The following is a 26,879-nucleotide window of genomic DNA, read 5'->3' as shown; positions in this document are numbered from 1 at the left end:
TACTTGTGATCCTCCTGCCTTTCCCTCCTGAGTTGCTATGATCACAGGCGTGTACTACCATTCCGGCGGGGTCTTCATCTTTAATGCACTAGCCAGCTCGGTCAAGACTTCCGGGGCTCCTGGGGTACACACCAGGGACTTACAATAGGCAGCCTCAACCCCCTTTGAAAGAAAATGGAATCCTGGCATAAAAAGCAACATTTGCATTAATCCTTCTCATTAGTTCGCAAGGCACCTGTTCCTACTACCTTATCTCACTGGAATAGAGTTCCTGGGGGGACGAGAGAGGCCAGAACCTTTAGTTCCTTTTGGGACTTGTAGGATAGTCAAGGAAAGGTAGATAGTTCTGTAGTACTGTGTATAAACAAATTACATAAACATATACTATGTACATTACCATTTGCTTAGCGAATATCCATAACAAATACTATTTAATACCAGATTAGCCTAAGAAGTCCTGTAATTGTAATGCCTTAGTTAGTTAAATTAATCCCTTACCTTCGCATAGTGTGCTTTAAACTCCTCTATAACTTCCCTCGGAACTCCCACATTCCCAACCATGGTGCTGCAAACTAAGGAAATTAACTACGCCATAGGAAGAGGGACATCGTCTCTCTCTTCTCTCTCCTTAGTGTTTCAGGGTATTCTACGAGTGTTTGTTGAGCCTTCGTGAATAGGGCAGGAGTATGGCTGGGAGAGGAGGACAACCAGTTGAGCATCCCTAGATCAAAGGTTTGTGGGGAGACACTCCACCCCACCGCTGCCTTGTTAACTGCAGTATCCATTCCCATGATTATGAATCACAGGTTCAGGAGGCTCAGGGATGCTGACCACGGTTCTGGAAACTGAGAGGGGCCTGGAGGATGGCAGATCACACTGCAGGCCAGCCGCCCCCCACGATGTCGCGTCACTCCGCATCCGCTCTAGAATACAAGAGACCTGCGCCCCTCCAAGGCGAACTGTCGCCTTCTAGGGCAGTCAACTTCAGACTCGCTCCGGACTTTAACACCGTGAAGAACTTAGAGTCGTTCCTCCCAAAAGGCTATAGAGTCCGAGCTGGGACCACGAGCACTTCCGGTCTAGAGGGGACGCCAGGCTAGCCTCCGTTGCTCCTCGTTGGCTGCTCACAGCTTCTAGTCGCGCTCGAGTTAAACAAAGAGGCGGGGCTTGGTGACGGGCTTCCGCCAGGTTGCGTAGCAGCAGTGGGCGGGGTAAAGGATCCTTCTGAGACAGCGACGAGTAGTCGGAACCTTCTTTCCCCTCCTTCTCCTTCCCCTTCCCCTTCCCCTCCCGGGAAAGGCTGGGACTCATCACCGGGGCTATCCTGTGGCCGCTGCGGCCTCAACTCCTGGCAGGCCCGGGTACGGAGAGCCCAGACTGCGTCCAGGGTGGTGCGTACTGCGCCTGCGCGAGTTTTCACCTAAACCCGGGTGTGGGAGGGGAAGGGGCGAAGTCCCAGGGGTATTGGTTCTAGATACTGGGGTTCCGGAGGAGGGGTGAAGTAAAGATGAAAAATGAAGGAAGAGGGCAGCCTTGGGAAGGAGTAGGGAGGTGAGAAGGGGGCTCTGGAGGTTGTGTTGCTGGGGGAGGTGCTCTGGAGTAGGGGAGTCTTATGTGAGGGAGGGGGTCTGAGCCAGCCGGAGGACTGGGAGGAGCGGACCCGGGGAGAACAGCGTGGTGTTTAAATGGGCAATGATTGACAGGCTTGGAGGGAAGGAAGGGAACGTTCGGGGGGCCAGCCTCAGCAGGGGCGGCGGAACCTGAACCTCCGCCCTCAAAGCGCAATAGCTTGGCTCCTCTCCCATGCCTTGTCTTTGGCAGTCTTGTGTCTTTCATTCCTTCCCAGCTCCTTTTCCTCTCCCAGTCTTCCGCGAAGGATTCTCACATTCCTTATATCTTTGCCCATGGTTTGCAGCCTGGTCTTCATGCACGCTTCACGCAACCTCTTCACACACCATAAACCCTACCCCAATTTAGGACGCAGGGATATTGAGGAGTGGGGAACTGGGGGCTGAAGAAGAAGCCAGAAGCCAAGAGGGGTGAAAGCTTTTTTTGCCTGAGGGATTGACAGATATCTTCCCCATTAAGAAACATTTCATCTGACAGCAAATGAGGCTATTACTGAGGTCTCGATTTTTGGAGAATGATCTATGCAAGTCTTATTCCTTCCTATACAATGGTTTTCGAGTCTGACAATAGGCTGATGGTGTTGCATACTGATAGTCTTCCAGCAAGTAGGAATGGAGTGGGCTAGTGAGGGAATATGAGTGATGCAAAAGTGTTATTACCCTATGTGTCCAGTTGACCCTGTGGCCTGGCCTAGTTCCCAGTAATTGAAAAGAAGGAACAAGTTTTTCCAAACATTTCCTCTAGCTCTCATTATAAATCTATTTTGCCATAATATTTCTACAAATAATACCTTACATGAGGATAATAGTATTAAGTATACTTTCGAATTCTCATTTGATTTGTAGGACAGTATATAAGGTAGTTAGGGCAGGTATCATTTTCTGTACTTGACAGTTCAGGAAACTGAAAACTACAGAAGGGTTAGATAGTTTATTCAAAGTTGTCCAGTTGGTTGCTCCATAACTAGGACCAGAATCCAAGTCTTCTGACTTCTGTTGTCCACTCTGTTGAAAAACCCCATTTTGTTCTACCCAGTGGGGTATTGAAGTAGGATTGGTTTTCTGAGTGTGAGCAACTGTTTGCTTTCTGAGTCTGGAACTTGTCACTTGAAGGAGGCTTGAGCATAGCCATAGTACTGGTTCCTGGAAGCATTTCTCTTCTTCTTTTTTTTTTTTTTTTTTTTTTGGTACCAGGATTGAACTCAGGGGCACTCAAACACTGAGCCACATCCCCAGCCCTATTTTGTATTTTATTTAGAGACAGGGTCTCTACTGACTCGCCTAGTGCCTCACTAAGTTGCTGAGGCTGGCTTTGAACTTGCAATCCTCCTGTTTTAGCGTCTGAGCTGCTGGGATTACAGGCATGCACCATACACCTGGCATGGAAATCCTTTTTTTTTTTTTAATATATTTTTTAGTTGTAGATGCACACAGTACCTTTATTTTATTTGTTTATTTTTTTGTGGTGCTGGTGATTGAACCCGATGCCTCTGGCATGCTAGGCAAGTGCTCTACCACTGAGCCACAACCTCAGTTTTTTTTTTTTTAATGTTTATTTTTTAGTTGTAGGTTGACACAGTACCTTTATTTATTTATTTTATATGGTGCTAAGGATTGAACCCAGTGCCTCACACATGCTAGGCAAGCACCCTACCTCTGGGCCATAACCTCAGCCCTATGGAAGCATTTCTTGAGGTACAAATGCATTTTATTGGGAAATGGGGATATCATCAAAATGGAAGAAATATGATACCCTTTTCTGTATTAAGGGTGGGAAAGGAAAGTAGAGAGAAATACCAACACCTCCCAACCCCAGCTGAACCACAGGCAAGAGAAAGTGTGTCTGGCATGGTACCTTTATTATTCTGATTAATTTAAAAATATGTGCTAAAGCTGGGCTTGGTGGAACACACATCTATAATCCCAGCAACTCGGAGGCTGAGGTAGGAGAATCACATGTGTGCAGCTAGCCTCAGCAACTTATTAAGGCCTTAAGCAATTTAGCAAGACTCTGTCTCAAAAAATAAAAAGATCTGAGGATGTGGCTCAATGGTAAAGTCCCTGGGTTCAGTCCCCTTTACAAAAAAAAAGAAAGAAAAGAAAGGAAGGAAGGAAGAGCAAAACACACTGTGGCTAATGAGCATGGAACATTATTGAACATATGTACCAGACTCAAGAGATGAAGCGGTGGGGCTGGGGTTGTGGCTTAGTGGTAAAGCATTTGCCTGGCATGTGTGAGGCATTGGGTTTGAACCTCAGGACAACATAAAAACAATAAATAAATAAAATAAAGGTATCCAACAACTAAAAAATATTTTTTAAAAAGAGATGAAGTGGACTTTGTATTATTTTTTTTAATTAATTAATTTATTTTATTTTATTTTTTTAAAGAGAGAGAGAAAGAATTTTTTTTAATATTTATTTTTTCAAGTAGGGGATAGGAAAGGTAGCAGAATACAACAATTACGAATAGGGCATTATGTAAAATTGTGGATGTGTAACCGACGTGATTCTGCAATCTGCATTTGGGGTAAAATTGGGGGTTCATTACCTACTTCAATCTAATGTATGAAATATGATATGTCAAGAGCTTTGTAATGTTGTGAACAACCAATAAAAAAAAAATTTAAAAAAATATTTATTTTTTCAGACACAACATCCTTGTTTGTATGTGGTGCTGAGGATCGAACCCGGGCCGCACGCATGCCAGGCAAGCGTGCTACCACTTGAGCCACATCCCCAGCCCCTGTATTATGTTTTTTTAAATTTGTTTTTTGTGTTTTTCCTTTAAAGTATTATGTTTTAAAGTCATCATCCTATTTTATCCCAACACAGTCCTTAAATTATTAATAGACACATATTAGTGAGGAAATAAGTTTGAATAATTGTTATTCCCCTGAAAATAGTTGAGTAGATCTCATAATCACCTTTATCTTTTCTGTTTGAGTCCATTCTTGTAAAGGTGAGAGTCTGGTCACCCTAATTTTACTGCTCTTCAGCCTTCTGAGTTGCCCACCCTGGAATAATTTCCTTACTGCCTATTTTATTTTATTTAAAGGCCAGTCCCTTCAAGAATATTTCCTGACTTAGGAAGTAGAATTGCACATGTACCAACATTCTTGAGCATCTCTGTCTGAAGTAGTATTTCCAATTAAAGGGTAGGACTAGAATTCTTTGAACATGAAATAAGTATGTGAAAACATTTAAAACATGAAAGCATCATACTGAATACATCTGGTATTATGACTCTCTGTATTATATAATCACGGACTTGGAATCATTGACATTACTTCTAGTTAGGTGTGCTGAACAAAAGAATCCTTTTTCTTAATTTCTTTCTTTTTTTTAATTTACTTTTTAGGTTTCAGTGGTCACAACATCTTTATTTTATTTTTATGTGGTGGGTGCTGAGGATCGAACCCAGCGCCCTGCACATGCCAGGCAAGCACGCTACCGCTTGAGCTGTATCCCCAGCCCTCTTTTTTTTTTTAATCACCAACTGCTCTTCTCTTTCTTGTCCTTTTCCTCTCTCCCAGTTATGTTTGAATCTATTGGACTATATGTTTGATTCCTTAGCTCATGAGCTCTACCTTGTACTGAAACCCGTAGTCCTTAAAGGAGTTGTCTCATTCTTCCCAACTAACTCTTGATCAGATCCAAGTCTATCCAGTCTCATGCCAATGGAGGTAGTTCCCCTGACTCACCTTTCTCTTCCTTGTTCCTATTAATAGAGTGCTCCTGATTGTGACATCTGATTGTGACATTACATCCATCCGTTGGTGATGGAGTTTGTCACTAGGAAGGAAGACTCAGTTGGAGAATAGCCAACAAGATGGGTTACTTGGAGCATCTCCTGAGTGGTACTGAGTGGAGGCATCAGGGGGTTGGAGCCTTGTGAACAGGGAACCTGCCCCCCAACACTTGAAAGGTAAGGAGCCTTGATTTGAAATCCCATTCCAGGCTTCACCTCTTTTCTCTGCCAGTTGGGGTTCCTATTGCTCTTAAAAGCCTGATTCCTGGGCTGGGGATGTGGCTCAAGCGGTAGCGCGCTCGCCTGGCATGCGTGCGGCCCGGGTTCGATCCTCAGCACCACATACCAACAAAGATGTTGTGTCCGCCGAGAACTAAGAAATAAATATTAAAAAAAAAAAATCTCTAAAAAAAAAAAGCCTGATTCCTAGCCGCGTGCAGTGGCACACACCAGTGACTCAGCGGCTGAGGCAGAAGGATCATGAGTTCAAAGCCAGCCTCAGCGAAAGCAGGTCACTCAGTGAGACCCTGTCTCTAAATAAAACACAAAATAGGAAGATAGGGTTGGGGATGTGGCTCAGTGCTTAGGTGCCCCTGAGTTCAGTATCTGGTGCCCCTGAGTTCAGTATCTGGTACCCCTCCTAAATAACAACAACAACAAAACAAACCTGATTCCTAAAACTTCTTTCTATAGAACACTTTCTGTGATTTTTTTTTTTTTTTTTTTTAAGTATTGGGATTGAACCAAGGGGTGCTTTACCACTGATCTTCATCCCTAGACCTTTTTATTTTTTATTTTGAGACAGGGTCTCACTAAGTTGTTAGGGCCTTGTTAAGTTGTTGAGGCTGTCCTCAAACTTGCAATTCTCTTACATTAGCCTCCCAAGTTGCTGGAATTAACAGCATGAACCACTACTGTCATATTTCCTTGATTAGCCCACACCATCTTGTTTTTTTTTTTTTTTTTTTTGCATATATATATCTCATGTTATACATCATGTTTTAACAACTCGGTGAGACACTGTCTCTAAAAAAAATACAAAATAGAGCTGGGGATGTGGTTCAGTGGTCAAGTGACCTGAGTTCAATCCTCAGTACCCCCCCAAAAAAAGTGTAAGAAGGGGTATGATAAATCTCTTGCATTCTTACAAGAACAGTGGTGACCAAGAATGGAGAAATTCTGGTGTAATGCAGAGGAAGTAAGTAACATAGTCTGGTTTGATTCTAGCTTGCAAAATAGGAGACTCAGAATGCAGGTTTGTGTTTTTTTTTTTTTTTTAAAGAGAGAGTGAGAGAGAGAGAGAATATTTTATTTTAATATTTATTTTTTAGTTTTTGGCGGACACAACATCTTTGTTTGTATGTGGTGCTGAGGATTGAACCCGGGGAGCGCGCTACTGCTTGAGCCACATCCCCAGCCCCTAGAATGCAGTTTTCAATTTGGATTAAGATGTTTAAATCAGAGATTGGCAAACTTTTATAAGCCTGAAAGAGATACCTCGGTGCTACTTCAGGTCACCTACCTGGTTTGAGTGAACTCTTCCAAGACTTTTTTTTTTGGAGGAGGGGGGACTAGGGATTTAACCCAGGGATGCTTGACCACTGAGCTAAGTCCCCATTCCTTCCTTTTTTAATTTTTTTTTATTTTGAGACAGGGTCTCATGAAGTTTCTTAAGAGCCTTGCTAAATTGCTGAACCTGCGATCTCATGCTTTAGACTCCCAAGGAGCTGAGATTACAGGTGTGTACCACTGTGCCCTGCTAGTTGTGACTCTTGAGGTTCTTGTGGTTGCCATTTTACTAGGCCTTTTGCTCCAGGGTGATAAGCAGCTGAATTTTTCTGAGGCTTCCCTATTGGAATAATAACTGGACTGGCCTCTGGGTCAGCCAGTAGCTGTGTTGGAAGTTTCAGAGATTTGAAGGAATAGTCAAATGAGCCTAACCTATCAGATTTACATTGTGCCTAGGGACAGGACAAAGCCAAATCAGAGAACTGACTTTCAAGATTGTGTATACCCGGACTGGGGATGTGGCTCAAGCGGTAGCGCGCTCGCCTGGCATGCGTGCGGCTCGGGTTCGATCCTCAGCACCACATACCAACAAAGATGTTGTGTCCGCCGAGAACTAAAAAATAAATATTTAAAAAAAAAATTCTCTAAAAAAAAAAAAAGATTGTGTATACCCATATCAACATTTGTTTCTCATAGGTGAGGAATAGGGAATACCCTAACCAGATTAGAAATGTGAATTTCCCATTAATTCTTTTTTTTTCTTTTTAAAATTTTAGACATCATCTATTGACTTTTTAAATACACCTTTATTTATTTATTTATTTACTTATTTATTTTATATGTGATGTTGAGGATCAAACCCAGTGCCTCACACATACTGGGCAAGCACACAAGCACTCTACCACTGAGCTATAATTGCAGCCCTTCTCATTAGTTTTTTTTTTTTTTTTTTTTTGGTACTGGGGATTGAACCCAGAGACACTCAACAACCATGGTGCCACATCCCCAGCCCTATTTTGTATTTTATTTAGAGACAGGGTCTCACTAAGTTGCTTAGGGTCTCACCTAGCTGCTGAGGCTGGTGTTGAACTTGTGGTCCTCCTGTTCAGCCTCCCAAGCTGCTGGGATTACAGGTGTGTACCACTGTGCCTGGTTTCCATTAACTCTTTGTTTTTGAAGGGGGTACCAGGGGTTGAACTCAGGGACACTTGACCACTGAGCCACATCCCTACCCCTATTTTGTATTTTATTAGAGACAGAGTCTCAGTTCTTAGTGCCTTGTTAAATTGCTGAGGCTGGCTTTGAACTCGTGATCCTCCTGCCTCCACCTCCCAAGCTGCTGGGATTACAATGTGTGTACCACTGCACCTGGCCCATTAATTTTTTTTTTTTTTTTAAAGAGAGAGAGAGAGAGAAAGATTTTCAATATTTATTTTTTAGTTTTCGGCGGACACAACATCTTTATTTTATTTTTATGTGGTGCTGAGGATTGAACCCAGCGCTGCGCACATGCCAGGCGAGCACACTACCGCTTGAGCCACATCCCCAGCCCCTGGCCCATTAATTCTTAATGCTACACCTCAGAAAGGGTACAGGTACAGGAAGAAGGATAAAGTAGGAAAATCTCCAGACAACTAAGTGTAGGGATGTGGTCAGATTTAAAAACAACTGTGACTAGCATCTCTACAGAGTTATCTAAACCCTGACTTTATATGGGAACCTTTTAATTCTTAATACTTGGCTGATGGCTTTCTACCCACTTTCTCTATCTGTGCACCAATTGAGGGAAGTTTTTTGGGGGGATGTGGGATCTTCTGAAACCCAATTCATATAATTTTCAGTACTTGATTTCTTTAAGACATTATCATTAACATTGATTTAAAATGACAGTAATGAAGCACAATACAAACTTTAGGCCTGTTTTCTACATTGCCTCAGGAAAGAAAAGAAAAAAAGGTAATATTAATTTTCACAACTTGCTAAGGATAACTTATTGTTTTAAAACTCAAATTTTGCATAAATGTACAACCTAGATCTAAAATATACTCCCAGCAAGCTGGGCATGGTGGTGCATGCCTGTAATCCCAGCGGCTGAAGAGGCTGAGGCAGGAGGATTGCAAGTTTGAGAGACCAGCCTCAGCAACTTAGTGAGGCCTTAAATAATTTAGTAAGACTTTGTCTCAAAATAAAATATAAAAAAGGGCTGGGGGGCTGTGATGTAGCTCATTTTGTAGAGTGCTTGCCTCATATGCACAAGGCCCTGAGCACCCAGCATCACACACATAAAAAAAAGGGCTGGGGGGGGCTGGGGATGTGGCTCAAGCGGTAGCGCGCTCGCCTGGCATGCGTGCGGCCCGGGTTCGATCCTCCAGCACCACATACACATACAAACAAAGATGTTGTGTCCGCCAATAACTAATAAATAAATAAATATTTTAAAAAAAAAGTTAGCTTCTGCTTTAAAAAAAAAAAAAGGGCTGGGGATGTGGCTCAGTGGTTAAGTGGTTAAGCAATCCTGGGTTCAATCCCTGATACCAAAAAGGGGAAAAAAAAAAAAAAGGCTCCAGCATCCAGATTTTAAAAAATATTTACCTATATGACTTTTCCTTTTAAAATTTGTTTTTTTTTTTTTAAAGAGAGAGTGAGAGAGGAGAGAGAGAGAGAGAGAGAGAGAGAGAGAGAGAGAATTTTTAATATTTATTTTTTAGTTCTCGGCGGACACAACATCTTTGTTGGTATGTGGTGCTGAGAATCGAACCCGGGCCGCATGCATGCCAGGCGAGCGCGCTACCACTTGAGCCACATCCCCAGCCCCTAAAATTTGTTTTTATAAAAATGGGCCATTGTACGCATACTGTTTTGGCAACTTGCATTTTTCTTTCTTTCTCTTTTTTTTTTTAATTTTTTTTTTTTTAGTTGTAGTTGGACACAATATCTTTATTTTATTTATTTATTTTTAAGTGGTGCTGAGGATCGAACCCAGGGCCTCACATGTGCTAGGCGAGCACTCTACTGCTGAGCCACAATCCCAGCCCCCCCTTTTTAAAAAATATTTATATTTTAGTTGTAATTGGACACAATACCTTTATTGACACAATACCTTTATTTTATTATTTATTTTTATGTGGTGCTGAGGGTTGAACCCAGGGCCTCTCATGTGCTAGGCGAGCATTCTACCGCTCAGCCATAACTCCAGCCCCAAATTGCATTTTTCATTTGGGGAGGCAGTTAAGTATAATGGTTAAAAGGCTTGATTCTGAGGGGCTGGACTGTGGCTTAGTAGTGCACTTGCCTGGCATGTGTGAGGCACTGGGTTCAATTCTCAGCACCACATGTAAATAAATTAAAAAAAGGTCTATCAACAACTAAAAAAATATATTTAAAAAAAAAAAAAAAAGGCTTCATTCTCAGCCAGTCCACCTGGTTTGAATCTGGCTTTACACCAGTTAGCTGTATGATTTTGGATAGGCTTTTTAACCTTTGCACCTGTGTTACTCATCTGTAAAATGTGAATAATGATAGTATTGACCTCATGGAGTTGTTATAAGGATTAGATGAGCTAATATTCCAAAAATGCTTAAAATAGTGCCAAACACGTAGTAATATTCGATAATTGTTGTCTTCTTTATTGTTTAATAGTATATATAAAACATGATCATTCCAAGTTTGATCTTCAGCACCATAAAAATAACAATAAAAAAATCATTGTAGAAGAAGTAAGAAAAACTAAAAGCAAATCTGAGAATGAAATTAAAAGTATTAACAATGTATACTTAAAAATGGCTTGTATAATAGATATTCTTTGAGATGTTTTCAAATATAGATGTGGCCAGGCATGGTGGTACATGCCTGCAGTCCCAGCAACTCAGGAGGCTGAGGCAAAAGGATCACAAGTTCAAGGCCAGCCTCAGCAATTTAGTGAGAATCTGTCTCAAATAAAAAAGTGTTGGGGATGTAGTTTAGTGTTAAAATGCTCCTGGGTTCAGTCCCTTGTTACTAACCCCTACAAAAAAAAGAAAATATAAATGTGTATACACAGCATATAAATATATATATACATTTTTTAAATTTTTATTTTTTATTTTCTAATTAGTTGTATATAACATTATAATGCATTTTGACATAACGTACAAAAATGGAGCACAACTTCTCATTCCTCTGGCTATACATGGTGCCGAGTTACTCCAGTAGTGTAATCGTACGTGTATATAGGGTAATAATGTCTGTCTCATTCTACTGTCCTTCCCATCCCCACAGCCCCACCTCTCCATTCTTTCCCCTGTACACAAACCAAAGTTCCTTCATTCTTCCCTACCCACCGCTCACCCCACTATGGATCAGCATCTCCTTATCCGAGAAAACATTCAGCCTTTGGTTTTTTGGGATTGCCTTATTTCACTTAGCATGATATTCTCTAGTTCCATCCATTTACTTCCGAATGCCATAATTTCATTCTTCTTTAAAGCTGAGTAATATTCATTATGTATATGTACCACATTTTTTTTAAACTATTCTTTTTTTTTTTTTTTTATATTTATTTTTAGTTCTCGGCGGACACAACATCTTTGTTAGTATGTGGTGCTGAGGATCAAACCCGGGCCGCACGCATGCCAGGCGAGCGCGCTACCGCTTGAGCCACATCCCCAGCCCCCACATTTTCTTTATTCATTCATCTGTTGAAAGGCATCTAGGTTGGTCCCACAGTTTAGCTACTGTGAATTGAGCAGCTGTAAACATTGATGTGGCTGTTGTCATTGTAGTATGCTGATTTTAAGTCCTTTGGGTATAAACCAAGGAGTGGGATAGCTGGGTCAAATTGTGGTTCCATTTCAAGTTTTCTGAAGTATCTCCATATTGCTTTCCATAGTGATTGCACCAATTTGCAGTCCCACCAGCAATGTGTGAAGGTACCTTGTTCTCTACATCCTCGCCAATACTTATTGTTGCTTGTATTCTTGATAATTGCCATTATGACTGGAATGAGAATGAATATATTTTTGTTTTTATTTTTTATTTTTTAAAGAGAGAGTGAGAGAGGAGAGAGAGAGAGAGAGAGAGAGAGAGAGAGAGAGAGAGAGAATTTTTAATATTTATTTTTTAGTTCTCGACGGACACAACATCTTTGTTGGTATGTGGTGCTGAGGATTGAACCCGGGCCGCACGCATGCCAGGCGAGCACGCTACTGCTTGAGCCACATCCCCAGCCCCTATTTTTGTTTTTAAACAAAAATAGAACTATGGCATATAAGATATCTGTAAATAATTATATAAACAATAAATGTTAAGTAAATGTTACTGATGAGAAATAATTATAAGTCATATGAATGCTACATGATATTCAATTTTATGGATTTAAGAAATTCTCACTATTTATGATATTTCTGATATTTTGCTATTATACACAGCGCTTAAATAGACAACTAGATTCATTTCTTTTTGTACCCTTGGGTAATTACTTCCTTAGGATAAGTTTCTCTAGGTAGAATTGTTAGATAGAAGAGTGTATACTTTTTAGTATATTTACCAAGTTTATGTCATAATTCAATTGTATCAACCTTTTCTTGCAAGAGTACATTTTTTTCTAGGCCTTGCTATAGTATATAATATCTTAACATGTGTGTATTTTATATGCCACACATGACATATATAGCACATGACACATGAAGTAAATATTTTCTATACATTCTTTCACAATTTAATATAATTCTAGATATAATTGAAATGTGAATACCACACAAACAAATATTTCCAAGGGTATAGAGAAATAGAAAAATTAAAATTCCCCTCTTATCTCTATGCCTTAGTCCCTGCTTCTCAGCAGCAAACACTGTTAGCAATTTCCTGTGTATCCTTTGGAGAGTTCCAAACTCATATAAGCATGTGCACACATATATATTGGGTTTTTTTTTTTGCACACATGGAGGCATACTTTACATGTGTTATTTTGCAGTGACCTCATAACTGTGATATGTATCATCTGCAGGTTTTTATCTAGTGCATTAAAGGCACTAATTATTATTGTTACTGGTTTTGATCCTGGGGTCTTTACCACTGAGCTACATTTGCAGCCTTTTTTTTTTTTTTTTTTTGGTACTGGGGATTGAACCCAGGGCATTTAACCACTAAGCCATGTTCTTATCCCTTTTTTATTTTTTATTTTGAGACAGGGTCTTGCTAAGCTGCTTAGGGTCTTGATAAATTGCTGGTGTTGGCTTTGACCTCAAGATCCTCCTGCCTCAGCCTCCCAACTTGCTGGGATTACAGGTGTGCGCCACCTTGTCTGGTTAAAAGCGCAAATGATTTTTTTTTTTTTTCTGATTATTTTTTTTTGTTTGTGTGTTTTTGGCACTGTGGATTGAACTGAGGGCCTTTTGCAACTTGCATGCTAGGCAAGCACTCTACCACTGAGCTACATCCCTAGCTCCTCTTTGACTTTTATGAGCCCCTTTTCTCCAGGATTTTCTTCTACTTTTTTTTTTTTTTCCAGTATCAGAGATTGAACTCAGGGGCACTCAAGCACTAAGCCACATCCCCTGCCACTGGGATTACAGGCACCACCACTGCACCTAGCCCCCCAAAAATTTAAATATGTATATATATATAGCAAACTATAAAATACATGTAAAATGTTAGTATTTGGATATCTGGATGAAGGGGATATGGAAATTCTTTGTACTGTTCTTAATACTTCTCTGTAAATCTGAAATCATCAAAATAAAGTTAAAACATTGACAATGGGGATATAGCTCAAAGGTAGAGTACTTGCCTAGCAAGTGTGAGGCCCTGGGTTCAATCCCCAGCACCATACAAAAAAGTTAAAATATATAAATTTAGCCTAGTACAGTGGCACACAACTATAATCCCAGCAACTTTGGAGGCTCAGATAAGAAGATTACAAGGTAGAGGCCAGCTTCGGCAATTTAATGAGACCCTGTCTTCCTATAAGGAAGAAAAAGGGCTGGGGATGTAGTTTAGTGGTAAAGAACTTCTGGGTTCAATCCCTAGTACCCATCCCAAATGGTGGGGGGTGGCGATTGTGCTTTAGGCAATGCAGAATCCAGGACTTTACTGAATATTATGAAAATTATGAATATGATTTCTTACTTTATATCAACCTTTTTTTTTTTTTTTTTGTGGTCCTGAGCATTCAACCAAGGGCCTGCTAGATAAGTTCTGTACCTTTGAGCTATGTCACAAGCCCTTCATTCTTATAAGCAAGCTAATGGCAGAGATGATCCCCAGCTACTCTGGGTGGTTCATCCTGTCAACTGTGACCCCAGGGAAGGGCTTTCTTGATAGTACCAGTAAAGGTTCTTGGCAATAGTCTCACCGTCTTGGTTTGGGCCACATGTCCATTGGAACCATGGTATGATTCCTAAAAGAAAATTGTAGTGTTATTTAAGAAAACAGGATACTAGGGGCTGGGGTTGTGGCTCAGTGGTAGAGCGCTCGCCTTGCACGTGTTCAGCACTACATAAAAATAATTAAAAAATAAAGATATTGTGTCCATGCATAACTAAAAAAACAAACAAACAAACAAAAAAACCAGGATACTAGATAGGCAAAATAAATAGGAGTTCATTGTATCATCGTTACTGTGAAGCTCCCAGTTAAAGCAACATTTAAACTGAGCATAGTGGGGCATGCCTGTAATTTGTAGTTTGAGGCAGGAGGATCACAAATTTGAGGCCAGTCTGGGTGACTTAGCCAAGACCCTGTCTCAGAATGAAAAGAGAAAGATCTGGGATATAGTTTAGCATTAAAGAACTCTGGATTCAATCCCTAGTACCAGACCGAAACAAATCAAAGCAAAACAAAAAACACCAAACACTTTATTGATTTGTTTTATGTAAGTAATTGGGCTTCAGTACTACATTGAATATAGAAAGGGACATGAATTCATACTTTAAAGGAACTTTTAATCAAGTGTAGGTTGAGCATCCCTTATCCAAAATGCTTGGGACCCAAATTTCTGGATTTTGAATTTAATTGGATTATGGAATGTTTTCATGTGTACAATGAAACATCTTGGGGATGGGACCAAATCTAAACATGAAATTTGTTTTTATTTTATATACATATATCCCAAACCTAATATCTTTCTTTTCCACCCCCTATACTGGGGTTTGAACCCAGAGGTGCTGGACCACTAAGCTACATCCCCGGCTCTTTTGATTTTGAGACAGGTTCTCCATAAGTTGCCCAACCTGTCCTTGAACTTCCAATCTTCCTAGCTCAGCTTCCTGAGTTGCTGAGATTACAGGCATGTACCACCATGATTGGCATAGCTCATTATATATATCTTTAGTGTAACTGTGTTTTAATTGTGACCTATCACATGGGATCAGGTATGGAATTTTCCATTTGTAGTACTCAAAAAGTTTTGGATTTTGGAGCATTTAAGATTGCAAGTTATGGCAGCTCAACAATTTAGGCTTAGGAAGGTTTTGTAGCTGTCCCTGTGCTATACAGCTAATTTGTAAGAGTAAGCATGTGAATCCAGTTCATTTTGACTTAACACAGTGCTGTACTTGTGCTTGTACTTGACCTTTCAAGGCCTCTATCCACTTTATCCTTCTTCCTTTTTTTTTCCCCCTGGTGCTGGAAATTGAACCCAGGACCTCGCTCATGCTAGGCAAGTACTCTATCACAGAGCTGTACCCCAGCCCTTAAATTAAATTTCTTATGTCAGCTTTTATTTTTTTCCCCTAAATTACTGGTACTTATTAGACTCTTAATAAATATTTGTTGGATAAATGAATTAATCTTGGCAATGAGTTCATTTTCACCACATTGTGGTAGACTTTCTGAACTGGCCTCTTTTTTCTCTATTGTTTCTTCCAGGATCTGGGTTTCAGTGATGAGACATGGGGTATGATGTAACCCGTTTCCAGGGGGATGTTGACGAAGATCTTATCTGCCCTATTTGCAGTGGAGTCTTGGAGGAGCCAGTACAGGTGAGTTGGTTGCATGGTGGGTTTAGTAGGGCAAGAGGTAGCAGTGGAACTAGTAGAAAATGTTCATGAGGAATGGAATCCATGGGGGAAGTCACTATGTTTTACTTCCCCTCCTCAACCTTAATAGAGGTTTGGTACAGAGGAGCAGTGGTGGCTCCAAGAATAATAGGGCGTTCCAGAGTCTGTCCAGAGATGGGTGCCATAGATCCCCTGCTTCAGATTTTCTTATAAGGTTGCTCTAAGATATTTCTGCTGTAAAATAGTCAGTAGCTTGTTTTTTCTTCTTTTTTACTTTTATGATTCTGAGGATCAAATTCAGGGCCTTGCATATGCTAGGCAAGTGCTCCACCATTGATCTACAATCCCCAGCCTTTACTTTATTTTAGGCAGGGTCTCCTTAAGTTGCTGAGGCTGGCCTTGAATTTAGGATCCTTCTACTTAAGCCTCTTGAGTAGTTGAGATCACTGAGGCAGTGTGTGCTTTTGTTACCCAACTGTTTGTTTCTTCTGGCAGTGGCTTCGTAACTGCCTCTTGTCTGCAGGAACTGTGACCAGATTCATCTTCCTTTCCATGCTTGACCTTCTGGACTCCTGATAAGTTCTCTCTGAATTTTTATGATGTAGTGTTCCTGATAATCAGCTAGTCTCTCTGTAGACCTCTTTTATTAACACATAGGAAGTGGGAACTACATTTACTGATGGTTTCTTCCAGGGATCTATTAAATAGATAAACTTTTGTACAGCCATGCATTCTGCAATTTGACATGAAAGCTGTTGGCATCAGTAGGTTATTTTTTTGCTAGCCTTGCCCAACCAGAGTCACTCATACCTTCTTAGGGCAAGTTTGAGAAGAAGTTTAGTATTACCAGTTAAATATGAGTAAGGTGATTCCTTAACTGTTGCATTCATGGGACATCATCCTACATGATCCTTATTACCCTCATTCTGTAAATACCAATTAATCCTCTGTCACTCCCAGCCAACTAATCCCATTTTCCAAACAAGGACACCAGTCAGTGAGGTCTCATATTTACTGCTTATATAACTCCCAGGGACTCCCCCTTGAGCCTTTGAGTTGATTATTTTTCTCCAGTTTCCAGTCATCCAAAGAAGCACATATGGTTGAGCTGAATAAAATTCAGACTACTTTCCAAAAGCAGCCCTCCATTGACTATCCCCTTTCTAGGTCTTCGCAGCCTACTGCTATTAGAGACATATTGGATAGGTGTGGAGTGAGCTATCCTTATGATGTCCAGAGATCATGGGGTGTGTCGGGTTCCCTTCCCTCTCTGACAGGGCCTTGTCTGTTTTCTGTTGGTGTCGTTTGAAGCAAGACACTTATAAAGAGGTGAGTGTTAGTTAGAAACCATCTATCCACCTCTAAGATTTACCTTCTAAGGAGCAGGGGAGGCAACCTTTGTGATACTAGGCATATTTCCAAGGGTGAAGGCCCCTGCTAAGGATGTCAATGCCATGCCATAGTTTGTTTGGTTTTGTAGTACTTAAGATTGAAACCAGGTATGCTTTCCTACTGAGCTATATCCTCCATCCTTTTAATTTTTTTTTATCTTCAGCCAGGGTCTCTCAAAGTTGCTTAGGTTGGTCTGTAGCTGTGATCCTCCTGCATCAGCCTCCTGAGTCACTAGAATTACAGGCGTATGCCATTGCACGCAGTTGTTTGGTTTTTTGGTTTTGTTTTGTTGCTAGAACCCAGGGCTTTGTACATGCTAAGCATACTCCCACCACTGAGCTATACTCCCAGCTCTTTTTTTTTTTTTTTTAATGTTTTTTTAGGGGCTGGGGTTGTGGCTCTTCAGTAGAGCACTCACCTAGCCCACACAAAAGGCGCTGGGTTTGATCCTCAGCACCATATAATAATAAAATAAATTTTTTAAAAAAGGTATTGTATCCAACTACAACTAAAACAAAATATTTTTAATTGATTTTTCAAATAAATGATAGTGGAAAACAACTCTATACAAAAGGTTGCTCAATTCTTGTTATACATAGCACAATTTTTCATATCTCTGGTTGTATATAAAGTATGTTCACACCAGTTTGTGTCTTCATACATGTACTTTGGATAATGATGTCCATCACATTCTGTTGCTATCCACATCACTTGTTAACCAAAATAAAATATTTAAAAAAATTTTTTTATTTGTAGATGGACACAATATCTTTGTTTTATTTATTTTTATGTGGTGCTAAGGGTTGAACCCAGTGCCTCACATGTATGAGGCAAGTGCTTTACCACTGAGCTACAACCCCAGCCCCCAGCTCTTTATTTATTTTTGGAATAGGTATTACGTTTATATGGTTAAGAAATCAAAATAGTGGGTTGGGGATATAGCTCAGTTGATAAGAGTGCTTGCCTCGCAAGCACAAGGCCCTGGGTTCAATCCCTTTAATCCTGGGTACCACAAAAAAAAAAAAAAAAAAAAGAAATAAAAATAGTATAAAAAGATGGCTGGGCATGGTGGCACACACTTATAATTTCAGCAATTCTAGAGGCTGAGGCAGGAGGATTCCAAGTTTGAAACCAGCCTCAGCAACTTAGTGAGGCACTAAGTGGCTTATCAAGACCCTATCTCAAAATAAAACAAAAGGGGATATAGCTCAGTTGGTAGAGTGCTTGCCTCACATGCATAGGGCCCTGGGTTCAATCCCCAGCACCATATACACAAAAAAAGGGACGGGGATGTGACTCAGTGGTTAATCACCCCTGAGTTTAATCCCTGGTACCAAAAAAAAAAAAAAAAAATAGTGAGAATTCTCACTTCTGTCCTTGTCCCTGTCTACCTATTTTTATTAATTTATTTGGGGGCTGGGGATGTGGCTCAAGCGGTAGTGCGCTCGCCTGGCATGTGTGCGGCCCTGGTTCAATCCTCAGCACCACATACAAACAAAGATGTTGTGTCCACCGAAAACTAAAAAAAAAAAAAAAAATTAAAATTCTCTCTCTCTCAAAAAAAAAAAAAAATTATTTGGTATCCCTCCAGTATTTAGATAGATGTGTTGGAATTGTGTATTTAATAAGAACTTGTATCCATTAAATCTGTGTATTTAATATGAACCTGTATCTAGAGTTGACAAAGAACTCTTACAAGTCAGTAATAAAAAGATAAACTTAATTAGATAGAAAAAAAAATAGATGTATTGGGGGAGTATACAACTCTACAAAAGGTTGCTCATTCTGTACACTTCTGTAGCATTGGTGGGTTTGAATTAGGATAATCATTGAAGAGGTGAGAGTTGCAATTCACAATAGCCAAATTATGGAATCAATCAAGATGCCCATCAGTAGATGAGTGAATCAGGAAATATATATATCAAGTATATATACACAGTGGACTTTTAGCCATAAAGAAGATGGAAATAATGCTATTTGCTGGTAAATGGAGAACATCATGCTAAGTGAAATAAGCCAGAGTCAGAAAATCAAGGTTTGAATATTTTCTGTCATATGTGGTAGATAAAGCAAAGTAAGAGAAAGAAGGCAGTGGGAGTTGGGGATCAGATATCATAAATCTTTTATCAGGGCTGGGGATGTGGCTTAAGCTGTAGCGCGCTCGCCTGGCATGCATTCCGCCCAGGTTCGATCCTCAGCACCACATACAAACAAAGATGTTGTAGGGGCTGGGGATGTGGCTCAAGCAGTAGCGGCTCGCCTGGCGTGCGTGAGACCCGGGTTCGATCCTCAGCACCACATACCAACAAAGATGTTGTGTCCGCCGAGAACTAAAAAATAAATATTAAAAAAAAATTCTCTCTCTCTCTCTCTCTCTCTCTCTCTCTCTCTCTCTCTCTCTCTCCCCCCCCCTCTCTCACTCTCTCTTTAAAAACAAAACAAAACAAAAAAACAAAAACAAAGATGTTGTGTCCGCCAAAAACTGAAAAATAAATATTAAAAAAATTCTCTCTCTCTCTCTCTCTCTTTAAAAATAAATAAATATATAAATAAATAAATATTTTATCAGAGGAGTAGAAGATGAATAAGAGAGAGCAAGGAAGGATGGAAAAAGGGAGGAAATATGGAATATCTCTAACAAAATCATGTTATGTGTATATATAAATGTATCAAAGGGAATTTCAGCGTAATGTATATGTAGAAAGTACCTATCAAAAATAAATAAATAAAGGAGCAAAAGGAAGACCAGTAGAGTAGAGGACGGGGGGAGACGGGGAAAGGGAGGAGGAGAGGAAAACGGGGGAATGGGAATTGAAATCAAGTTCCTTGCATGTATGATTTTATCAAAATGAACCCAACTATTATGTATAACTATGATGCTCTAAAAAAGAAAAAAGAAGAGAAAAGAGGAGGCTGGGAATGTAGCTCAGTTGCCTGAGTGCTTGCCTTGCACTCACAAGGCCCTGGGTTTAATCCCTAGCACCACAAAAAATAAGTAAATAAATAAATAGATAAGAGTTGATAGTTGAACCAAGACCTGAATGATAAGGGGCTTTCATGTTACAATCTGCAGGAAGGCATTAATTTTAAGCACAGAGTAGCAGTAAAAGAAAGGTTCTAGGGGCTGGGGTTGTGGTTCAGCAGCAGAGCACTCACCTTGCACATGCGAGACCCTGGGTTTGATCCTCAACACCACACAAAAATAAATAGATAAAATAAAGGTATTGTGTCCATTTACAACTAAAAAATATATAAATATTAAGAAAAATAAAAAGAAAGGTTCTAGCTGGATGTGATGAAACATGCCTGTAATCCCAGGGATTTAGGAGGTTGTGGCAAGAGGATCACAAGTTTGAGGCCAGCTTGAGCAATTTACCAAGACCCCATCAAAATAAAAAATAAAAATACGGGCTGGGGATGTAACTTAGTAGTAAAGCGCCCCTGGGTTCAATCTCTAGTGTGTCTGTGTCTGCCTGTCTCTCTCTTCCTTTCCCCCTCCCTTTCTCCTCCTTCCTTCCCTGCTCTCCACTCTCATACATGTGCACATACACAAAGTTCTGGGGCAGAAATGAGCTGGTATGGTCAAGGAACAGAGAGAAAGCCAAAATGGCCTGAACATTGCTGGGAATATGGCATAAGGTGAGAGTCAGAGACAGAGGCCCAGATTAGGCAGAGTTTTATAGGTCCTAAGTAGGAGTTTAGATTTATTTTAAGTACAGTGGGAAACTGTGGAAAGAAATTTATTGTTGTTGTTGTGCTGAGGATCAAACCTAGAGGCTCATGTGTGCTAGGCAAGTGCTCTATTGTGGAGCCTCCAATGTAAATATTTTTGGGGGAGGATACTTGACCACTGAGCCACATCCCTAGCCCTATTTTGTATTTTATTTAGAGATAGGTTCTTGCTGAGTTGCTTAGGGCCTTGCTGAGTTGCAAGGCTAGCTTTGAACTTGAGATGCTCCTGCCTCAGCCTCCTGTGCCACTGGATTATAGGCATGCACCACCGTGCCCAGTCCCATTGTAAATTTTTAAGCATGGAAATGATATGGTTTGGTTTGCATTTTAATTTTTAATTTTGGTTACTGGGGATTGAACTCGGGGCACTTGACCACTGAGCCACATCCCCAGCCCTATTCTGTATTATATTTAAAAATAGGATCTCACTGAGTTGCTTACCTCTTCACTTTGCTGAGGGTGGCTTTGAACTCAAGATCCTACTGCCTCAGCCTCCCGAGGATTATAAGCATGTGCCACCACAGTTGGGGTTTTGCATCTTTAAATGCTTATTCTGGCTGTTAAATGCAGAATGGATTATAAAGGGAAGGGGGTAACCAGGTGCAGTGTTTACCTGTAAATATCAGTTACTGGGAGGGCTAAGGTGGGAGAGTTGCAAGTTCAAGGCTTGGTTGGGCAGCACAGTGAGACCTATCTCAAAATAAATAAATTAATTAAAAGTCTTTGGGGGAGGGCCAAGGTAGGAGTAGGAAATCCAGTTAGAAGATATTCAGTAATTTATAGAAAACTAAGGCCCTGTTTAGGAGTTTAAGTGTGTCTGTTGGGACTCATGGCGACTCCTAAGGTCAGCCTTCTTATATAAAATAACAACTTCGATCTATGTAGAGAGGTTTCTTACTTCTCAACAGGAGTCCCAGCATTTCTTGTTCTGTTCTCTTATACTGATCCTCTACCAGTAAATCTTTTCTCCCTCTTCTCCAGATCTGTGATCTGAATCATCCTTCAAGATTCATATCAAATTTTGGCTTCTCCATAAATAATCTGCTATGATTGACCTAGTCTGGAAAGATCTCACCCTCCTCTGGTCTTTATTTATTTGCCAATTATTATATGTGCAATCCAGTTGACAATAATTGTCTTATGTCATCTCCTATTGTCCTGGAATGTTATTTATATCTCTTATTGTTATATAACTTTTTACTTGTTTGTCTTGTCTCACAACCTGTTTGGTTTTTTATTTTTATTTTTTTATTTTTTGGAACCAGGGAATGAACCCAGCAGTGCTTAACCCTTGAGCCACATCCCAATCCCTTTTTTTAGTTTTATTTTGAGATAGGATCTCACTAAATTGTTGATGCTTTTGCCTTAGCCTCCCAAGTATCTGCAGGCGTGCACCACTACACCTATTGAGCAGTTTGTATTTTTTTTTTTTTTTTTTTTTTTTTTGTACGAAGGATTGATCTCAGGGGCACTCCACCACTGAGCCACATCCCCAGCCCTATTTTGTATTTTATTTAGAGACAGGGTCTCACTGAGTTGCTAAGCACCTTGCTTTTGCCGAGGCTGGCTTTGAACTCGAGATTACAGGCGTGCACCACTGCACCCGACTCCCATTTGTATTCCTGAGCACAGGAAATATATCTTAAGCCTGATCCCAAAATGCCTTGCCCATAGTAGATCTGTAATTTGCTGTGACCCTAGGGACCTTTGGTTCTAGAAGCTTTTCAAAGGCTCAGTTGTTTTTGTAGTTATATCCAGGTTCTTAGCTCCTGCTAATTTCCTTGTGTCCCTCTTCCTCTGTTCTCTCTTCTTAGGCACCTCACTGTGAGCATGCTTTCTGCAACGCCTGCATCACCCAGTGGTTCTCTCAGCAGCAGACGTGTCCAGTAGACCGTAGCGTTGTGACAGTTGCCCACCTGCGCCCAGTACCTCGGATCATGCGGAACATGTTGTCAAAGCTGCAGATTGCCTGTGACAACGCTGTGTTTGGCTGTAGTGCTGTTGTCCGTCTTGACAACCTCATGTCTCACCTCAGTGACTGTGAGCACAACCCAAAGCGGCCTGTGACCTGTGAACAGGGCTGCGGGTGAGATTCCTTCCCCTCTGCCCTACACTGATAAGGGGTTCTCATTTCTGTTCCTGCATCTGGATGCCCTGCCCACTTGCTAAGGAGGTTTTCTGTGCATGTAGGCACAGACATACCTGACCTTCTCGGTTCTCTGCCCCAAATCTCACTTTCTTTCTTTTTTCTTTTTTTTAAAGAGAGGGAGAGAGAGAGAGAGTTTTTTTTAATATTTATTTTTTAGTTATCGGCGGACACAACATCTTTGTTTGTATGTGGTGCTGAGGATCGAACCCGGGCCGCACGCATGCCAGGCAAGCGCACTACCGCTTGAGCCACATCCCCAGCCCAAATCTCACTTTCTTGCTGCTTTCTAAGTATGATCTTTTTGTTTTTGTTTTAATAAGAGGACAGCAATTCAGCAATCTAGGTGATAACACTAAAAATTGATTTACTTTATTTTTCCCTTTCAGGCTCATAATGCTTTCTATTCGTCAGGCTGACTGCTGTAATTTCCAGGCTTCTCTCTTCTGCCCTATTTTTTCTTTTTTTGAGGTAGAAATATTTGATTAAATGCTGATAGCAGGGGCAGTGAATCTAGGATTTCTCAGAATAAATAAGTGCACAGGCAGAATCTATAGGAGAAAAAAAACATATGATTGATAAAACACTCTTGTCTTTTCTTGTCCTGGCTTTTACCTTTCTTGCTTCCCTGTACTCAGTTTTAACATGGTGGTTTATGTACCTAGAAATCCCCCTCTCAGTTTAGGAGGGCCATACTAAGTAGGAGTGGCTATTAAAGTCACAAGAAAATAATAAAAAAAGAAAAGGAAAAAATCCCCATAGTACTATATCTTAAAGGATGAAAGAAATTCAGATAAAGTAGAGCAAAGGGGAAGGAAGAAGTCTGGGGGAAGAAAGTTAATGGAATAAACAAAGGAAGGCCTGAAATGAATGTTAGGTATCTGGGGTAGGAGATATCCCACTCATCAATTTTCTGCCAGAATAGGCCATTTGCCTACATGACCCATTGAAAGGGCCTGTTCTGCTCTTTCCCCACTTTGGACTGCAGCCTGGAGATGCCCAAAGATGAGCTGCCAAACCACAACTGCATTAAGCACCTGCGCTCCGTGGTACAGCAGCAGCAGACACGTATTGCAGAGCTGGAGAAGACGTCAGCTGAACATAAACACCAGCTGGCAGAACAGGTAGGGCTCAGAGAACATGGGGTAGAACATTTGCCTCATATTCAAATAACTGCATGCCTGTGGGTGACAGACACCACTGTGAACACATGGATTTGTGGTTGTGCTTGTGAGCCCTGGTAAGTGGGTATTTGACTTCCCTTCATCCCTTCATGTCATTTATTCACCTAACATTTATCAGATGCCTTCTCTGTAAAGGCACTTTGCTAAGCATTAGGGAGACAGCTGGAAATGAGATATTCCTATTCTTGTTTTCCTGAAGCTAACAGTCTCATGTTTCTCAGATCTTTCAGTTGCCTTGGTTCTCAGATCTTGTCTGCCTAAACTATCATCCCTGGTTCTCCTTCCCTCCAACAGAAGCGAGACATCCAGCTGTTAAAGGCATACATGCGTGCAATCCGCAGTGTCAACCCCAACCTTCAGAACCTGGAGGAGACGATTGAATACAACGAGATCCTAGAGTGAGTGTCACTCAGGATATGGAGTCAGACTCCACGTCCTGGCACCAAAGCCTGAAAGGAGGAATAACGGGAGTGGCAGAGGAGGGCAGTAAGAAAGCTGGGCCAGGGCCACTGCTTCTCAGATTTGGGTGAAGGACAAAGGCAGAGGAGAAGAGGATAACCCTCAATTCCAGGACAGGATCTCTTATTCATTTGGGTGGATGGACAGGGAATCCTGCCCAAGGATGCAGTTTTTCCAGAACTAGGTGAGTACCACCAAGAACAAAGCCCTGTTTTAAAAGCTGTGGAGTCATAAGAGGGCCAAAAAGAAATAGAAGATATTATCCCTGTCTTCAGGTAGCTTACAACCCAGAGAAGAAGAGGGAGAGTACAAATCCAGGAAAGTGATCTAAAATGCCGCAAAAACAAGTGAAGTCTAAGATCCCTTTCAGTTCTGGAGTGCTATACAGTTCATAGACTAAATGTAAGTGTGAATTGATATATATAGGGCAATAGTGCCTAGCGGGGACACAGTATAGAGGAATCAATAAACATTTGTTGAGCACCTACTGCGTGCTAGGCACTATATGTGCTAAGCATTTGGGATTTCAAAGAAAATTCAAGGATAGTGTAGACTCATGGAATTTAATTGGTGAGTAACTTGTGGTGACTTGGATGTGATCATCTAGGGAAAGATTTGGGGTTTCTGAGCCAGTACTGGAAGGAGAAGGAAGAATAGAGGCTAGCTAACTGCAGATTGGGTGGTCATTCCTCTTAAGAAAAAAAGCCAAAGTAGAGAAAGGTGATGAGCTGAAATGACCACCACCAACCCCTTTCACACAGGTGGGTAAACTCCCTGCAGCCGGCCAGAGTGACCCGCTGGGGAGGGATGATCTCGACCCCAGATGCTGTGCTCCAGGCTGTAATCAAGCGCTCCCTGGTGGAGAGTGGCTGCCCTGCCTCTATTGTCAACGAGCTGATTGAAAATGCCCACGAACGAAGCTGGCCCCAGGGTCTGGCCACACTAGAGACAAGACAGATGAACCGGCGCTACTATGAGAACTACGTGGCCAAGCGCATCCCTGGCAAGCAGGCTGTTGTTGTTATGGCCTGTGAAAATCAGCATATGGGTGATGACATGGTGCAGGAGCCAGGGCTTGTCATGATATTTGCTCATGGCGTGGAGGAGATATAGGAGAGTTCGACCAGCTATGAGGAAGAGATGGAAATCGGGAAAACCCCATCACTCCAGCAGCTGGGCCTTGAGTCGTCCTCCCCACTCTCCTTAATGCCTCGGCTTACACTTGAGCCACACATCTCCCTGCTGTTCTGGCACTGAAGGGCCCTGGAGCACTTTGCTCAGCCTTTCAGGGGAGAAACCCAGATTCCTGCCTTTTGCCATATTTCTTCCCCTAAAATGTCTGTTAATTCTCAGCATGGGTGGGAAAGTCCCCACCTATGTATTTTCCTGCCTAGGGTCCCTGGTTCCAGGTATTTTCAGAAAGCACAAAGAGATTTATTTTCCCTAGAGGATCAGGCTGGAATGAGGAATTGCTAATCATCCCTGTACTCTAAAACCAGGGAATCAGAGCAGGCTGGCTTGTTGATTCTAAGCAGCATTTATAGGGCAGCTCTGAGGAACAGACATCTAGAAGAAAAGGTAAGGGTGGATCCAAAACCCTAGAAGTAAATAAGCCAGTAATTGGCCGTCACTGATAGCCCTTAGGGGAAGACTGGACCTCTGTGCCAAGCACATCCCTGTTCAGCCCACCTTAAAGGTGCAGGCTCCTGCTGGGTCTGCAGGTGCACAGGTTGGAGTGCTGGAAATTTCCAGATGAGCTCTGTTTTCCACTTTTTCATAATTAGGAATGACAGGGTTTGGGGTAGGGGTTTGACTGTTGAGGTTCATGTGCTCAGCAAGAAGCTGCTCTCTGGCTTTTGCTGAAGTCAGGTAGATACTGCCTCTTGTGTCATGCCCATAATAGTTCCATACACCCCTCTCTAGACCTGTGATTGTAGTTAGTTATTTTGATAAATTTCCTTTGGCTGTTGTTTGTTTATATTTCACAAATCACATCTGTCCCCCTCCCCCCTTTTTTAAAAAAAAGAATGGCCTGGTTATGACTACCCCACTTCCTAGTCCAGCCACATTGCTGGCAATTTAATTTATTTACTTTTTTTTTTT

General features: G+C 41.3%; 1 protein-coding gene across 3 annotated transcripts; it reads left to right on the top strand.

Moving 5' to 3' along the window:
- The first annotated feature begins 1,178 nt into the window (after positions 1–1,178).
- On the top strand, positions 1,179–26,879 carry RNF41 (ring finger protein 41). Of its 3 annotated transcripts, XM_081309648.1 has the most exons (8): positions 1,179–1,391; positions 5,360–5,556; positions 7,034–7,118; positions 15,733–15,845; positions 22,802–23,073; positions 24,122–24,257; positions 24,612–24,715; positions 25,538–26,879. In XM_081309648.1, exons 4-8 carry the CDS (start codon positions 15,756–15,758, stop codon positions 25,887–25,889), a joined length of 954 nt encoding a protein of 317 aa, XP_081165774.1. In that variant the 5' UTR covers positions 1,179–1,391; positions 5,360–5,556; positions 7,034–7,118; positions 15,733–15,755; the 3' UTR covers positions 25,890–26,879. The 3 variants fall into 3 exon arrangements, with proteins under 3 accessions (XP_081165774.1, XP_081165773.1, XP_081165772.1); XM_081309647.1 differs by lacking the exon at positions 7,034–7,118 and having other exon boundaries at positions 1,180–1,361; XM_081309646.1 differs by lacking the exon at positions 7,034–7,118 and having other exon boundaries at positions 1,180–1,391.

Source organism: Spermophilus citellus, assembly GCF_964194105.1.
Source record: "Spermophilus citellus genome assembly, chromosome: 10".
Lineage (NCBI taxonomy): Eukaryota > Metazoa > Chordata > Mammalia > Rodentia > Sciuridae > Spermophilus > Spermophilus citellus.
Note: the sequence above shows the minus strand (reverse complement) of the source record. Positions and strands in the feature narration are given on the sequence as shown.

What these genes read in the sequence shown, in the direction of transcription:
- RNF41 (XM_081309648.1), top strand. Translation starts at nt 15,756, where the DNA reads ATGGGGTATGATGTAACCCGTTTCCAGGGGGATGTTGACGAAGATCTT. An exon ending in TCTTGGAGGAGCCAGTACAG is followed by an intron (nt 15,846 to 22,801) that starts GTGAGTTGGTTG and finishes CTCTCTTCTTAG; the next exon opens with GCACCTCACTGTGAGCATGC. An exon ending in GAATACAACGAGATCCTAGA is followed by an intron (nt 24,716 to 25,537) that starts GTGAGTGTCACT and finishes CCTTTCACACAG; the next exon opens with GTGGGTAAACTCCCTGCAGC.